The sequence below is a fragment of the Centroberyx affinis genome, unplaced genomic scaffold, assembly GCF_046629955.1.
Source record: "Centroberyx affinis isolate AG114_WGS23_722 - 3 ecotype Tasmania unplaced genomic scaffold, CSIRO-AGI_Caff_v1 ptg000497l_1, whole genome shotgun sequence".
Taxonomy (NCBI): Eukaryota; Metazoa; Chordata; class Actinopteri; order Beryciformes; family Berycidae; genus Centroberyx; species Centroberyx affinis.
The window spans coordinates 21,285-39,577 of record NW_027279150.1 but is presented as its reverse complement, the minus strand read 5'-3'; the positions used below and the strand labels follow the sequence as shown (position 1 = coordinate 39,577).

General features: G+C 40.8%; 1 protein-coding gene across 1 annotated transcript in view; it reads right to left on the bottom strand.

Annotated features, from left to right (window-relative positions):
• The window catches only part of LOC139642566 (netrin receptor UNC5C-like), a gene marked incomplete at its 5' end in the record, with an annotated part of 46,107 nt that overhangs the window by 15,354 nt on the left and 12,460 nt on the right, over positions 1-18,293 (bottom strand). The window contains 5 exons of the mRNA XM_071517447.1: positions 3,453-3,621; positions 7,246-7,333; positions 8,093-8,228; positions 9,601-9,818; positions 14,842-15,033. Coding sequence (XP_071373548.1) covers positions 3,453-3,621; positions 7,246-7,333; positions 8,093-8,228; positions 9,601-9,818; positions 14,842-15,033 — 803 coding nt within the window. The remainder of the gene's footprint in view (positions 1-3,452; positions 3,622-7,245; positions 7,334-8,092; positions 8,229-9,600; positions 9,819-14,841; positions 15,034-18,293) is intronic.

Genomic DNA, 18,293 nt, shown 5'->3' with positions numbered 1-18,293 from the left:
TGTATCTTTCTTTTTCTCCGCTAAAAGTATCTGCAGCTCAGAAACCGTAAGTCCTACAGCAACCATATTTGGCAGGTGGCCCCCCCGCTACTCAGGCAAGGCAGCCCATGCACACTGGCCAGATGGTGGCGCTATAACAAGCAACTTTACGTTTTGGCCAACAACTTCTGAACCGTGTGTCGTAGACTGAAAATTCTTGTGTGCATATATTCTTTGGAAGGTGCTGAGTCCAACCCATATATCACTTTCAATGTCCACCATATTGTATTGTCCGCCATTTTGAATTATTTAAGAAACACTTTTTTCGCAACTCCTCCTAGGCCGTTCATCCAATTCACATGAAACTTGGTGTGGAGAATCTTGGGCCCGTCCTCCTTCAAAGTTGTATAAAGGTTATTGAAAGGTGAAATGGTTTGGCTTTTATCGACCAATAAACTTTTAATGAAACACGCTATAACACTAAATTAGCCATAACTCATTAACCATTCATCTAATCAAGCCAAAATTTGAAACACATGTTGAGCAGTGTTACATGAACACACCCACAAAAGCAATTTGAGCTGTACCACTAGTGGGCGCTACAAATGCAAAAAGTTCATATCTCATAATTGACTGCATAGATTTTTATGAAAATTTTTACACATATTCTAGGATGATGTCCAAGTCGATACATTAAATTTGGTCATTGTTGATGAAAGTGGGCGTGGCTTATTGCATAATAACCAAATCTTCATTGGTATTAAAGTCCCAACTTCAAAAATTCATTAAAAATCAGCCGTATGTCTTAGAGAGCTGAAATTTTCAGGACATATCGGCTGAAGTCAGATAAATCTTTCGTACACTGGTACCTACCCCCGATTCTGACGTCGCCCCCCTCTGTTTATAGCAAAAACTGACTGTGATCTCACAGTGTTGTCCTCCTAAACCGTACGTTACAGGAAAAAAACAACATGATTTTTGAAATCGCCATACCTTAATTAGTAAACAGCCCAAAAATTATAACGATATCTTGAAAACTGAGCGCACAGTAGATTGAAATGTGCAGCTGCAAATAGTTTGATAAATTGACAATGTAATATGTTCAAGATAATTTGATCAGTCTTCATCAAACTAAATACAAATGATGTCTGGACTCTCAAGATGATGTCTGTAAAGCCATGTATAAATTGATTAATGTGGCACGCTAGTACAATTATAATCTTCTTTCTGAGGCTTTCAATATGGTTTGGACTAGCACCTGTGACCTTTCACTTGTCGCTTTGTTTTGTTTCCCCACTGTAACACACACCAAAGTGGAAGTTGGCAGAGTGGTTACACTCAGGTCTTTGAATCACAAGGTCGTGAGTTCCAGTCCCTGATGGACTCTGACCATTTTGAAGTTTCATAAAAAGTACATCAACACTAAATCACACAGTGCAGAAAACTCAAAACAGGTGTTTGACATCATCTGTCAATGGCAAAATACCTGAATGTCATCAATGATTGGGATGTGGCCAGACAAGTTTCAACCCATAGAGATCAGTGCAGCAGCAGCTTTCTGGCCCATGTGACTTAGTATTCTTTTATTCGTTAATGGAGGGCACTACAATGTTCTACAAAGTGATTAGCACATTGTCAGTCTGTCAATCATAGGCTGCAGTATCACACTACTTTTCCCTTTAGTTAGTTTCTCCTCACTAAACCTATAACAGGCGTTTGGCTCAGTAGGTAAAGCATCAGCCTTTAGTCGTTAGTCATCAAGGACAAATAACAGAAAGTTTGGCCATTGTGAACAACTCCAGCAATGTGGTTGCAATGAAAAGATTAAGTCACGGGCCAACACAAAAGCCGGTGTTAGACTGCATGTTCGATCTTCACAACATGTCAGTTTTTGTGTGTCTTTCTACCTTCTTGTCTATCTGTTTTGTCTATCTGTCTGTCTTATCAAATTGTGCTTGGACCCCTCAATCGCCACTTGCGGCTATATTTACTTCTTTTTTTGGTCTCTTCACCCACTCTTGTTTCTTTTCCTCCCTTTCTCTCTCTCTCTCTCTCTCACTCTCTCTCTCTCTCTCTCTCCTCTCTCTCTCTCTCACTCGCTCTGTTACTCTCTGTCTCTCTCACACACACACATATGCACACACAAAGACACGCACACACAGAATCTTATGCATGGCTAATTGTGCAGAGACATTGTGTTGAGCTGTGATAAGCAACAGAAGACAGCATACAGGGGCCTTGTAGACACACTGATGCTGCAAGACAGCCTTATCACACACACCCACACACACACATACACACAGGGATACACACACGCACACACACACACACACACATGGTCACAGAAACGGACATGGACACATGCTTGCACAGTCACATGTGCACACACACACACACACACGCAGAATGCTGAGGTAGAGATTTCATGCTGGGAGAAGAGGGAGAGAGGGAGGGGAGGAAAGAAGGAGGGAGAGAAACATAAGAAGAACGAGAGAAGAGGAGGACGGTTGGAGCATAACAAATTATTTCTGATAGGAGTCTTCAACCCCCTGCTTGTCGAGTAGCCTGTAGGCGCTTTATATGTTTACCAAACTTTCTCTCTCTCTTTCTTTCTTTCTTTCCTTCTCTCTCCCTCACTCTGTATGTGTGTATGTGTATGTGCGATGCAGCCAATTCTGTTGGTGTAAGACAATATTCTTTGTGTGTGCATGCGCGTATGTGTGTGTGTATGTATGTGCATGGGCATATGTGTGTATATACATGGCCGAGTGAGTTGGACATGCAAGCCTATTAATAATCTGGTGGGTTTGTGTGTGACTATTTTGTGTCAGTGCCTCTGTGTGTGCATGCTTCTCTACATTTGTATTGTTTTCGGTACATTACCAGTCAAAAGTATGGACACACATGTTTCTTTATTTTTAAAATTTTTTACATTTTAGAAACTAAACTAAACTATGAAATAACACAAATGGAATCAAACCAAAACAGTGTTAAACAAATCAAAACTCTCTTATATTTTTGTTTCTTTAAAGTAGCTGCCCTTTGCCTTGATGGAAAGGAAAAGGCTTTGGAAAGAAATTCATACATAGGCATCAACTTCACTATTTGTATTTGTCTAGGAAACAAATTCCACGCATTTAAGCATAAGCCTTTAGATCAAAATGGAGTTAAGATAATGAAAAACATAGTTCATTCAATCAGGTGTGTCCAAACTTTTGACTGGTAGTGTATGTGTGTGCATGTCTCTGTGTCTACATCTCTTAAGTTAGCTCTAAATGTGAGTTTATCCCCAATTAGTTGGCACCAAGGTGACAGCCATTCTCTCTGGAGTCTACATGAAAATGCAGTACAATCACAATTCAAAAGCAACACATTAAAGCCCTTCAGAAAAAAATAAAAATGAGAGAACAATAGCAACCAAAACACACAAACACAAAAGAATTACATCCAAAACAATTACGTCCAGCTCTCACCTCCCACTCCCCCATGGCCAGTTGGTTTTTCAGCTGTATGAGCCAGTCTTCCTGGTCGTTGTCGGCACAGTGGTGGATGGTGAGGATCACTGGTCTGGTCAGCAGGGCTCCTGGTGGTCCGCAGCTCACCACCGGGCTCAGCACTGTCTGGATGTCCTCTACCGGAGGTCTGGGGAACACAGATAACACACAAGTGAAATGGAAGTTTAGAGCAGAGCGGTAATGGGCTGGACACCATGTGCACAGGACTGTATTGATTTCACTACTGGCTCTTGCTATGTTTTCATGTTTTCATGTCTTCATGTATGGAGGATCTGAGAATTAATAATAGAGAGGGCAGGTGGGAGTCTAGACCAGTGATTCTCATGTCAAGGACCCTTAATTTAGTACACATTAGGGCCACAGACCCATTTGATGAGATATTGTCTCTCAGACCCAAATCTGAGAATACTTTTATTGTTAGATATTATTTTGTCCAGAATTCCATGCCTATATGTGTTGAAGGTAGAGAGATAACAGTGAAACTATCATCAAAATAGCCAATCTTCTACAATCTCTTGTGTTAACTCTTGTGTTAATTGTGTTAACTTCTTGTAAATTGAATAATGCTGAAGTTTAACAATTAATCAATTTGCTGGAACAGAACCGAACAGAACAGAACAGAACAGAACGGAACAGAACAGAACAGAACAGAACGGAACGGAACGGAACGGAACGGAACAGAACAGAACAGAACAGAACGGAACGGAACGGAACGGAACAGAACAGAACAGAACAGAACAGAACAGAACAGAACAGAACGGGATGGAAGAGAACAGAACGGAAAAGAACAGAACGGAACGGAACGGAACAGAACGGAAGAGAACAGAACAGAACAGAACGGAATGGAAGAGAACAGAACAGAACGGAAAAGAACAGAACGGAACGGAACAGAACAGAACAGAACAGAACGGAAAGGAACAGAACAGAACAGAACAGAACAGAACGGAACGGAAGAGAACGGAACGGAACGGAACAGAACAGAACAGAACAGAACAGAACAGAACAGAACAGAACAGAACAGAAGAGAACAGAAGAGAACAGAAGAGAACAGAATGGAACAGAACATAACAGAAGAAGAAGAAGAAGAAATACTACAGAACTGGACAGACTACAATATAAAATGGACTATAGAACAGTACAGGTTCAAACAGAGGATGACTGCTGTACTCAGCAGGGCTCCAGTTGGGCCGCAGCTGGAGCCAGTAGCTCACAGGACATGAACAGAAAATAAATTACCACTAGACCATCCACACTGGAGCCAGGTCACAGCATCTACTTCCTGCTTTTCAGCTAACCTCCAGGCATGTTTGGGACTAGTAATACACTTGCTATGTTACAGTACAGCAACAGAGCAGTGTTTGATGTATTGGCTCCAGGCTGTGTTAAAGTGACTACATGTGCGATTATACACAGTAAACTCCATTAGTATTTAGGCAGCGATTTATTAGTAAAGTGTAAAGCAGTGACTATGGAGCCAAAGTTGGAAACAATATATCGCAATGCAAATACTTATAGAAATCACTGTCTATGTTCTCCTATGTATTCAGTAATCCATTTTCCAGCCTCATGTTGCTGAAGATATTTATTGAGTGGGAAAGAGCCCACATGGATACAGGAGATGAGTCTAACACATAATAGTGTTTTTTTTTCTTAGCCCACCTTATGTCAGGGGGCCACTAATCCTTAGCAGCGTTATCGATTCAACAGCTCCATGTTGCTGGAGCTCATTATTGACTCGGGAAGGGCTCACGTGGATAGGAGAAGCTAGGAGAAACATACTGGGAGATACAGACAGTATGACTCGCACTGATAACCGCGCCTTTTGTCTCACCTAATGCACGAACCCTTCATTCGGTATAGTGGTATTTATTTTTAGTATGTTATTCATTTTTATTTGTATGAATTGAAAAGAGTGAACTGACTATGGGTGAAACATTGTCTTTTCAGTTTGGCAATCTGTATATTTTTTATTTGAAACATGTTAAACAAATCAATCAAGATATATTTTTGAGAGTGTGGATTTCCCTTCTTGAATTAATTCAAAAATATGTAGAAAAGTATGTAGAAAATGTAAAAAAAAAAATGACATAATAATAAAGTGACATCTGTGGGTTTGATCTTGATGAGCTAAACCACCTGATTCTGAGTTGCAAACTGTTCCTTGTAAAGTCAATGTGGGTGCGTGATTTTTGCAAGCCAACTATTGACTGAGATGAGGACAGAGGACAGATAAGAGGTTTTTAATTCTGAGAAATACTGTAGCGCATTGCAAGGGACCTGATTCTTATTGACGTCTATTGACTTGAGCGAAGCAGAGGGGGAAGCATGGGGGGGGGGGGGGGGGATACATACAAGGTGTTTTGACCCAAACGTAATCCTTAAGGCTCTACAGATATTTAAAAATTACTATTGACAATTGCTATGGACTTTACCGCCGGTTCAGCTGTGTCAGTGGGGAAAAGATAGAGGACAGACAGGCAGAGAAGCAGCATGTCTCCAAAATAAACGGTTTTATCGACAAAAATCTACATTGTTATTTTCATATTGGTTGCCATGTGTGTGTCCGGGGATGTGTGTGTGTATGTGTGTGTGTGTGTGTTTCCCAGGCAGTGGGTTTTGGATATTTACCCTATAGGTGTTTCATAGGCCCTAGGGTTATGGAATTTACCCACACCACAAAAGACCGGGTAAACTTTCAAATGATGTGTACGAAATCCACTAAAGCTGAAGCTGGGAATTTTTCACACAACTGAACAGAACGTCTCTCCCTCATGTGTTACCAGAAAGCTTTAGCTCCCTCATGCACAGGGCTTGGGAGTAAAGAATTACAGTACATGCAACAGGATTACAGAAATCCCCAAAAAGGCCACTAATCTGTTACAGTTACTGTGAAAACACAGTAATCAGCTTGCATATGCTTTCAAAAATTGGGTGATTGCTTTTTGGACCACTCAAAAACATGGAGGGGAGTGAAACAATCCTTTAGTTTGTGAGATTATGGTCAGTAGAAGATTCACACGCATCTTATAACAATAGGTGATATCGGTTCTACATTTTGAGAATAGCACTAATCAAATTATATTTTCTAAATTTGTATAGATTGTTTAACTGCATATTCTAAGGAATTTGGTTGGTGGCAAAGTAACAAAATTTACAAAAAGTAATGACATTATACAGTTGTGTTTGATTATTTCTGTGGATTACATTAGAGATTAAACTTTTAAGTAGGTAATCACTAATCTGTGAAATATTAAATTGTAATCGTCTCAACTCTGCTAAGGTAGGAGTTTTAATCCTGGCATTAATATAGGATTCCTGAGGTATTAATTGATCTTTGCTGACTGAATCACCAAAAGAGGATGTGCATGGAGAGAATCACAGTGTAAATAATAGCGATTCATCCCTCGCTGTGCATCCTAAGCTCATGTCATACTGTGAAACCTTCTCTGTGCAGCCTTACAAACAACCCAGAGAAGCCGCTCCCCACAAGGAGGGAGAGAGAGAGAGAGAGAGAGAGAGAGAGAGAGAGAGAGAGAGAGAGAGAGAGAGAGAGAGATTGAGAAAGAAATCCAGAGAAAAACAAAGAAAGAAAAAGACAAAAGGGAACAGGCAGAGAGAAACAGAGACTATGAGAAAGAGACAGACTGATAGAGAGAGGGAGACAAAGTGAGAGAGATGCAGAGAGAGATAGAGAGAGACAGACAGACCTAGACAGCAAAACTGGAGGAGAGAGAGAGAGAGAGAAACTTACCTCAAGCTGTCCTTCCTGTGCACAGTCACATACATCTCATACACTCGACCCTGAGGAACAGCTCCCGCTGGAACCAGCAAGCTCACACCTGCAGGAGGGAGAGATGGAGGGAGAGGGATGGAAGGATGGAGGGAGAGAGAGAGAGAGCGAGAGAGAGAGAGAGAATTTCAGCATTAGATGTATTAATTTCACCACACACAACTGAATTATTGAATGGGCAAAGCATTATGAGTTAATTAATCATCGTGATTAATTATTGAATAATCATTATTAAAGGCAACCCATGTAAAACTTTTCTCTTAAATATATTATCAAGTGAATTGTGTTACGATGTTTTACAGCTTCTGAGAGCTGCTTCCTATCAGCATGTTTCATTATTCATTATTTTTTCCTGCCCACAGCTTTCAATGCCTGACTTATGAGTCTACCAGAAGTGTTTTTTTTTTTTTTTAATCTAGCTTGAGAACATCCTGAAGCAGTTTTGTGTAGTATGATGACTGTGCAGTAGTAGATGGGCAACTATAAGGTGTTTTCTCTGGTTATTGAATGGTCAGTGGGTGGAATATGAGTATTATTATTATTAGAAGTAGTATTAGTAATAGTATTCTCCTTAGTTAGGAAAAAAGAGTGACCTCATTTGTTGTCAGTGTAGTCATGAACAAACCAAAAATGGTCTTGGATCTTAGCCATATTTGTAATTACATGTATTGTATTGAGTGTTGTGTGATGCAGTAACACCCACCCAAGTTGGGTGCTATAAGAAATCACCCCAGTCACTCCATCATCATAGCAACCATATTTATGATTAGGTAGATTGATAGATGTGTGTGTAGAATAGTAAATTTACCAGAGTTGGGTACAATGAGGTGTCCTCCCTGGTTGTTGAAGGATCCGTGAGCAGTGCAGGACGGGTCTCGTGTTCGGGCCAAAGTCTGGTTGCGGAAGTTCATGGTATCGCTGTTGTCCAGTAGAGACTGGGTTACCTAGCAACCACAAGATAACAGTCAGTGTGGTAATAACAGGGACGTAAACATTACAGGGTATAACACAATTTATGCTATAACAGACTGAATTGGCCATGGTGCGGGAGATATGAAGGTTCGTGGTTCAGCAGAGACTGGATCAGCTTGAAGTCTAATTCCATCACAGAAGTTCCACTTTTTACATGCATGCACTGCTGACCTACGCCCACAGGGAACACAGAAAGTAGGTGTAGTGTGGGTTGGAGAACAAACTTGTACGATGGCAAGTATTCAATAGGTGTATTCTATTGATATCAGAGGTATAGGGAAGCGTAATTGTGCTAGGCCAACCTCTGGCCGTACAGGTTCATGCTATTCATTTTTTTTTTTTTTTTTACCAAGGGCCTTGGTCAACTGGGAGGCAAAGTAGAGGAAAGCATTGACAGGGAAGAGTGGTTGTTCCAGGAGCAAGTCGTCCAATGCAAAACATTTCACTTGGGGTGATTCTGTTGATCTTAACCTCAGGCTCTTTTTGCCACCAGGATTTTACTGTGTTCAGCAAGATATGTTTGAATTTTTATGTTAGCTTGGTGGCCATACAAGGTAACTGAGATGCTACAGGGAAGCTAACTGTTAGCATCTGCCTGGGAGTGCTGCCACAGGGCAAAGCTAGCTCACAGTGAGAAGAGGATGGAATTACCATAGTCCACTAACACCACCTTAGGGTAAGTGGTACAATATATGACCTGTTTTACATTGCATCTTCTTAGATGTCCGTGGTGAGATGTAAACTAGAATATTCAAGATTAAGTAGTTTGTATCCATATTAAATAAGGTTGATAGGAATTTGTACACACATTTGTACAGTATACAGTACAGTATATATACAGTAGTGCAAAAAGGGACACATTCAGTCAAATTTAGTTTAATTACATTTAGTTTAAGTGATTTGTAGAGCCCAGATCCATCAGGTTCAGCACTCATACTGCCTCAGGATAGGCACTCTGATGAAACTGAGTGGTTTCATCTGTGTCACATAGATGACAGGGCGGAAGGAAGAAAGTGGAGAATTGAGCTGGGCGTATACTGATGGTGTTTGGTATTGTATTTATGTGATTGAGAAGTCCCATGTTATAATGCTTTCCACAATGCTTCTGCAGTATAATTTACTCCAGGAGGGAATATTTGGACAAACATACAGTGCTAATGCAGGATGCATGGCACTGCGCTTCTACCATCACTTTAAAAGTAAAGTCTCCTCTCTATTTTGTCTTTTGTGGTGACCAGCCTAGATCTGTTGTTTAGACTATTCAAGGGATTCTGGAAGAGTCATAGAAGTGACTTTGGATGAAGGATATACTGACATTTAAATAAGGGATACATATAGCCTTACCTTAGGAGACAGTTTAGATGTGAAGTCCCCTCCTAGGTCATCCTGCGGTGTGACCAGACCGGAAGAGTTGTAGACTTTGATCTTCAAGTTGGGCAGAGGGTCCAAGAGAGGAGAGTTGGTCATAGGGATTTTGTCGGATACGTCATGGAGGGCATACACAGGACCGCGATACATGGCTGCTGCGTTGGTCAAGTCAGGAGGGGCTGTCAGAAGATCAGCTAGAGAGAAAGGGGGGGGATAGGGGAGCAGATGTGGGAAGAAAGAAGGGTATCGGAATCATCATCATCATTAATAGCATTGGTCAAGTCTAGAACAACTGTCAAATGTTCAGCTAGAAGGAGAGGGGGGGTAAAGAAAAAAGTTTCTGAGATGTAGAAGGAGAAAGAAGACTAATATCATATCATAAATAGCATAAACTGCAACACAGTATGTGACTGCTGTATTGGTCAGGGGCGAAGAAGCTGTCAGAAAATCAGTGAGAGGGAAAAGGCAAAGGAAAACGAGAGAGCTTGCTGAGAAGTTATCTGGACTGGTCATGGCTGCTGCATTGAGAAAGAGAGAATATAGATTTTTATAGAGATGCTTAGACTTCATCTCAACAGAGACAGTGTTACAGAAACAAATAAGTTATTAGGTCATATCTAAATCTATACTTTATAAGCTCAAGCTCACAAGTGCTAGAATTTGCATTATTTAATTTATATTGTATAATCATAGAATGGCATTGACCCATTCAAATGCCATACAGCTCTAGAGAGCACAAAGCAAGAAGCTTGTTGAAATGCTGTACACAGCAACTGACTTGGCCCACATAATCATTAGTTATTATTTATTACCATTTCTACCTGGTTATGCTTGTATTTATGCTATTTATTTGTATTTTTTATGTATTTATTTAATCTTCTAAATCTGTTTTTATTTATTTATTTATTCTTGGGGGCTTCTAGCTTTTCTGTTCTGTTTAAACTTCAATCTCTTTTTATCTTTTCTTTTAATCTCTTCTTGTGTATTTGTGTGTTTGTCTTTAATCTTTTATCTTTATCTACTTTTTTTATCTGTGCACTTTTATGTATGATGTAAAGTGCATTGCATTGCATATTAATGTATGAAATGTGCTATGTAAATAAAGTTTTTTATTATTAGAAGCTGTCACACTTGAATCATATTATCATCTATTTTGAAATGCTCAACATGTCACACTTCAATTCAATGTGCCTGTTTTTCTTATTTTTTCTGCTTTTTTTGTGTTTTTTTTTGTTTTTGTTTTTTGACTGAGATTACAGACCTTGCAGACTTTATTTTCCCGTAACACTACACAGCCGGTCGGGTATGTCGGGTCACATATTACCTTGAGGCTAACGCACATGGATTCTGCTAATTACAGACTGTGTTTAATCTTTCTCTGTCTCTCATGTCACTAGATGTTCAGAATGCAATGTTTGCCCTTGAGTTGTCACAGCTGATGTGTGCTAATGCTAATCATGTTAACACCTGTCTATCATGATCATGATGCATCATATCCCATGGCCGTGCCTTGATAATTTCATGTTCTGCAAGCAAACACATACACGGGTGCACAATTTATAATTTATACCACACATGTACAGTAAGCATGCACACTGTATACCACACACACACACACACAGGCACAGTCACATATACAATGTATACCATGGATGTGCAAACACATGCCCTGCATGCCAATAACATGCTAACTTTATATGCACATTAACACACACACGTACACATGCATGCAAACACACGCGCACACCACACCTGGGAATTATGCGGCTGAGTGGGGGTTGATAGGTAAGTCATGCTGAGATTCCCATTTTCCCTTCTCTGCTCATCACGAAAAGGTTAGTGTAAGCCATGGGGCAACTCCAGAGAACATGGTGATTGCTAATTAGTGTAGCATGCTAATCACTGTGCGTGTCACAACGCTGAGTTTATTGGTACCTTTATTGTCACCTATAGAACGTGCAACTAACTTCAACTACCTTTCCTAGAATTTCATTCACTTCATTCTCTGATTGCTCCCAGGACTGCTGAAGTAAATACATACAGTTTGTAGTTGACTTGTTTTGTTGTTTTGAACGGAATTATTAATATAAACTCTTTTTGTTGGAAATTCTCAATAATGCATTTGTTTTTGCAATCAAGAAGTTAACAACACCAATCTTTTGTTGTAAAATGAGATGTAATGCTTTGACAAAGATTATTTGATTTTTGCTTTAATTTGGTTAAATCTGGGAGCTCTTATGTTATATTTGCCAGAACATTTGCCGTAATTTCTTCCTGGTTGACTTGGAAAGATAAGCATCCAAAGTAGTGGACAAGGGAAATAAAGAACGCTGAAAAAACACAGCTCAGAGAGGCTACAGAGTCTATAGTGCCATTGATTGTAATCACAATACATTTGACAATGATATATACAGAATATCCTACATGGGTAACATTGAAGTTATGTTGCTCATATGAAAGAACCAAATTTGCTCCACATGCACTAAGAGTACAAGCTCAGTCACTGCTGGAGTTGGTTTTGACGAGCCTTTACTATCCTTGTCACAATCTTTTTAGTTTAACACAACTTACCCTATTAAAGGGTAGAAAAATAACAAAATGTGGTTCCACATAAATGTAGAACATCATGTTTTCTCCCACTCACTACTCCAGCAAATGTCCAGGATTTAATTGTGTTTGGGATCACAAAAAGTATATTTACCTGTGCAGAAATTTTTTCACGTTTGTTCACACAGGCGTGAGGCCTGAAATCCTATACTTCCCTCCCTGCGACCCCATCCATTCTAATTTCCCCATCCCTCATTAGCAACCCCCCCTCATCTATCACCTATCACTCTCTTCCTCTCTCTTTCTCTCTCTATCATCAGGCTGTTTACCCTTAAAGCCAGCGGGTATTCCTGCCAAATCATCCCTGCTGAAATTTAATTAACAACTAACGGAAAGCCAGTGTGTGAGAGAGAGAGAGAGAGAGGGAGGGAGGGAGGGGGTAGGAGAAAGGCTGAGAGAAGTAGAGGATGAGAAGAGAAATAGAGAGAGAAAGAGGACAAAATGAAGAGACAAGCGCAAATGGACATGTATAGAGAAGAGAGGGGGAAAAAGAGAAAGATGGAGAGAGAGAAAGAGAAAAAGAGAGAGTGAGTGAGAGAGAGAGAGAGAGATACAGGGACATAATTCTTCATTAATAGTAATCGGAGATGGTCCCTCAACACAGAGTGACAAGCATCCTAATGTTTCACTGATGAAATGTCACCCAGTCCTCACTCATGCAAAGACACATGGCCGTACGCACACACACACACACACATACACGTACACACACACACACACACACACACACACACACGTACACACACACACACACAATCACTCTCACGCTCGCTGTCTACCAAATTGCATTCCATCCTCTCCGACCCCACTTTTCTTTTTTACTACCATGATTCGAATTTTAATCCTCCATCCAAAATCTGACCACATACACACACATAAACACACACACAAAAGTATCAACGCATCCAGGTGTGTGACTACCAGGTGTATCGGATACTGCACCTTGTGGTTTGCAGATCTGACAGTTGTTCTGCATCATTAATTAGTTAATTAATTGTTGTATGTGAAGTGTTTTTAGTTAGGTTTTCAACAGATAAAGATCCTTACAGCAAAAGACATAAGTTTATGGCGTCTGTGGACGGATACCAGACCAATACCAGTACCAATCCCCAACCCAACACTGGCATTTCCAGTCTCAGTGTGCCAGCAGTTGGATATGATCTGATCAGCAGTTCCCAATCATTCAATCATTCATATGAGACTTCCCGCATCTAGAAACAGAAAGGTGGTGAGTTGGAATTGTGTATTACTGTAAATTGTCACGTCACCTAGTCTGCTGTGTGTGTGTGTGTGTGTGTGTGCATGTGCATGAGTGTAGAAGTGTGTGTAAGTGTGTGTGTGTTTATGCACGCTGCATCTGGCCCCCTCATCCATTTCCTATAGACTGAGAGAGGGAAAAACGACAGTACAGACGGGAGAGAGTGAAATATGGCTCCACTTTACCAGAGAGACAAACAGGGAGTGTCCGCCTACAGTAGGAGTCACTGTGACGGGAGGGAGACAGACAGACAGAGACACAGAGGGAAGGAGGCAGAGAGAGAGAGAGAGAGGGAGAGAGAGAGAGAGAGAGAGAGAGAGAGAGAAGGATGCTGATAAACAGGAAATGTGAGTCACCTGAATGTTCAGATGGAGAGAGAGAGAGAGACAGAGAGACAGAGAGACAGAGAGACAGAGAGAGGGAGAGAGAGAGAGAGAGAGAGAGAGAGAGAGAGAGAGAGGAGGATGCTGATAAACAGGAAATGTGAGTCACCTGAATGTTCAGATGGAGAGAGAGAGAGTGAGAGAGAGAGAGAGAGAGAGAGAGAGAGAGAGAGAGAGAGAGAGAGAGACTCCTTGATGGAAGAGAGTGGTCTCCAGTAGAGACAGAGATTAATCAGAGCCAGTGTAGATTGACAGCTGGTGTCAGAGTACAGAGACACACTGAGCATCAAAGGCACCAGTGGATGGGGCAGGTAGAGTTATTCTCATAGAAGTACAGTCTCAAAGGGAGGAAGGGAGAGAGAGAGAGAGCAGCATAGATCTCCAAAAAGGCAAACATTATCAAATACAGTAGGCCAAAACACATATGAGATGCCGTAACTACTAATACTTTCTATTTTTCTTTGTGTGTGATCGAATAATTGCAATTTTACAATTATCACTGTTTTGCTTTGGCAACAGATACTGAAGTATTTAATGCCAATAAAGCTAATTTGAATTTAATTGGGGGTGTGGGGGGGGGGGGGGGGGGGCACACAGAGAGAGAGAGAGAGAGAGAGAGCAGCATGGACCTACAAAAAGGGCAAACTGTATCAAATACAGTAGGCCAAAACACATATGAAAGGGGATAAAGGACAGCTCTGTCTCTGTGATGCACACAGCAAACTGTACTGTAAAGTACATTCTGAAGGCCATTGTACAGAGACAACATTTATTAGTTCCTATTCTTTATAAATGCAACTGTCTCAATACAATATGCTAACCATGTCTAGGAGCAATCCAGGCTGATGCATATACTATGTAGTCCTGACATAATGGGTGTGAATCCCTCTCAGCACCTTTGTTGTATGACATTCCCCTCTCTCACTACCAGAAACCGTATCAAAAGTCATTTTCCATATCTGTCCTCACCTGATCTGGCCGTTTTGATATTAACAGACTGGAACCCTCCGTTTAGCGCTGAGGTGTCGATGATGTCCGAGTCAAAGTCACGGTGTGTCTTGCGGTAAACAAAGAGCGCCACAATGACAGAGATGACCAGGCACATGATCACCGCGATGACAATGCCCACGTACAGCGCCACATCATCAGTACTGGGGGCAGCTGGAGGGGATAAAAAGAGGGACAGAGAGACATAATGTTACAGAGAGACATTGTAACATGTGGAGCAAGAGCAAAATAAAGGAAACAGAAAGTGACAACAAATAGATACAACAAAAGGATGGTAATTTTAAATGCAAGACTAAATGAACTTTGCTGTAATTGTAGCGCCAAAGTAATTTGCTATGGCTCTCTGTAATTCTTCATTAGTGTTAGACAATTTCATTTTTTCCCTCAGACAAACGATCAAACTCAAAGGACCACCTCAATAGCTTTAATTCAAACAAAACTTTTAAATAGCCCTCCAGCTTGTGGAACATGCTAATTTGTCTAGACAGAAGGAGCGAGAAGGAGAGGTACCTTTCATAAAAAGAACGATGCCGACTCTTAAAACTTAATACGCCCGTTAATTATTTTACAAGGGTCCTAACATCCTTTTGCAATTTGACTGAAACTTTAATGGCGTCTCGGTGAGAACAACGATGAAATTTTCATTCATGATCAGTACTACATAGCACGGGAAGAGACTGAAAAAGTTTTAACTGGTGAGGTGATAAGGATGGTAAAAGATACCAACTGCACTAAAAAATACCAAATGGACCTGAGTAGAAGAGGAGGAAAGGACACAGGAGGAGAGGAGAGAAGAAACAAGTAAAGGACAGGGTAAGAGTGCAGGACACAAGTTGAGATGATAGGAGAGAAGAAGTGAGGAAACAAGAGGACAGCAGATAAGAGGAAGGGGATAGAGAAAAGAGGACACACAAGGAGAGGAGGAGGCACTAAGAAGAGATAAGAAAAGAGAGGAGAGGAAGAGAGAGCGGGGATAGGGCAGCAGAGGAGAGGAGAGGAGGGGAGAGGAGGGGGAAGGAGGTAAAGAGAGAGGACCATAGAAAAAAGCACACAAAAGCAGAAGATGAGGGAGCAGAAAAGATGATAGGAGGGGAAACAAGAGGAGAGGACAGCAGAGGAGAGAAGTGGAGAGGTAATGATAGCAGAGAATAGAAAAGGGGAGACAAAAAAGGAGAGGGAGAGAATGTAAAAGAGGAAGAGAAGAGAAGAGAAGAGAAGAGAGGAGAGGAGAGGAGAAGAAAAGAGAAGAGAAGAGAAGAGAAGAGAAGAGAAGAGAAGAGAGGAGAGGAGCATGGAACAGGAGACAAAAGCAGAGAAAAGGGCAAGAAAATAAAAGTAGAGAGCAGATAAGAGAAAAGAAGAGGAAAAGAGGGCAAAAGAATACAAAATGCACTTGAACTTCAAAGCAGAAAAACAAACAAGCCACATTCAACATGAAAGCGTCTGTGAAACTTTGTCGAGTAGTTTCTCACACTTAAAGCACTCCTTGTATAATCATGTCCTCTGTAGCTGGTAGGAGGGGATTTGTCTGCAGCTATTAAGAAGAAGACAGAAAAGTATAGGAATGCTCCTTTTAATCCGCCCTTAAAGTTGAGAGGCAGATAACAGGCTTTTAGCTACAAACAGCCTGAGTCATTTGCTAAAGGATTTGCTGTTGTCGCATCAGAACAAGTTCAGAAAGCATGAACTTGATTATGCATGAAAGAATCCTTTGATGATGCACACAAACATTCACGCTCACATACGTCTTTGCACTGACAAGCATGACACACACACTCGCTCACACACACACACACACACACACACGGAGGAAAGGTCACTCCTGACAGTGTTAGTTCTACCACTTGAGGGAGCTATGAGCCACTTCTTGTATCTCAGGGGAGCAAAGCATGCAGGGGCAAAAGCATGTCTCTCATAACTTAAATTTGACACTGAGATGAATGGACAACACGTTCGGGAAATGTCTTTGGGAACTTTGTCCAAGTTCCCTACCACAATCTTGTCCACCTTGAGTCTGTCCAACAAACCTGGTCTCCCAAAATTTTGTGAAATGACCACGATGTCTTGAAAAGCAAATACGGTGCGCCATGCAGGAAAAGTGAGACGTTTTCCCATTACGTGAAAGAGCCAAGAGACTAGAAATAGACTAGAAACATGGAAGGTTTCTGGGTGAAGCTGCATGTGTGAAATGGGCTTTAGTTGCCTAACCTTAATCTAAATTGTTTTACTTTCATGTGATGAACAGGTGAAAACGGCGTGTCCAATTGTCACATAATTGAAAACGTGTTGGAGGAATGTAATGTTCACATAATCTGTGTTCACAACACGTCTGCGTTTCAGTTTGCGCTCATTTCACAAAACATTTTGAGTCTGTGTTGGTTTGTCCCATTAATGATTCAAATGCCTGTCAAAAGGAGTGTTCATCTCCTTTATCTCACAACGTAGTTTGTGTAGCACCACTTTTAAAGCTCAAAATTTAACTCATATTGATTTTGTACTAGTTAGTTACAACTTCCTATTTCATGCTGTTGCTGCCCTAAATTGGCCAACTAAATGCCTTAACTACTAACTGCCTCATAAAGTTATTATTATCAAGGCCCTTACACTTGGCAAGGGGGAATAGAACTGGATAATCCTCTTAAGTAGCAACTTCATCATCTTAATTATCATCTTAATCATCATCATCACCATCATCCACTCAGGGAATCTTTTTTTTATCTTTTTTTTTTTTAATCTAATTTTAAAGTTCGTAACTTCAGAATTTCCTCAGCACAATGGATTGAGTAAGGTGCCAATCAGCCACAAGAGATAGCACTGCTAAATTTGTTATTTCCATCTGTTATCTGCTATAGAGGCTTATTTCTCAGGCAGTAGTGTCACTGTGTTCTCCGTGTGTGTGCGTATGTATAAGTGTGCCATGCCAATGGGCTTAAAAATCCTCTTCTGTTTTTCAGTTTTTACCCCAACTCTTTCAGATCTCTCTCCCTCTATACCTCTCTCTCCTGTCTCCCGCTCCTTCTGTGTCTCTCTCCCTCCATCTGTTTGATGAGTGGAACAACATGTCCCGTTGGAAGTAATCTACCTGCCTGAATAACCTACATACAGCAGCTGGATACTAATGTTTTGCTTTGTCATCCACGTTTCCTTTTTAATCTTCTGACTGTCCTAAATTCCCATTGTCTCCTTTGCCAACAAAAAACAGTTCCAAGTAAACATAACAGTCTATGACAACCTAAGCAAATCTATTTAGTAGTGGTACTACTAGTGGTACAGTAGTAGTAATAGAGAGCAAGAGAGAGAGAGTTAGGTTCTTGCTATAGGACCAAATAGTACAATTTCCTTGATTGATTGATAGCTCTTCTGAGCACAAACAATCTTTAAAATGTTCTCCCGAGGAATTATACCTTCCATTT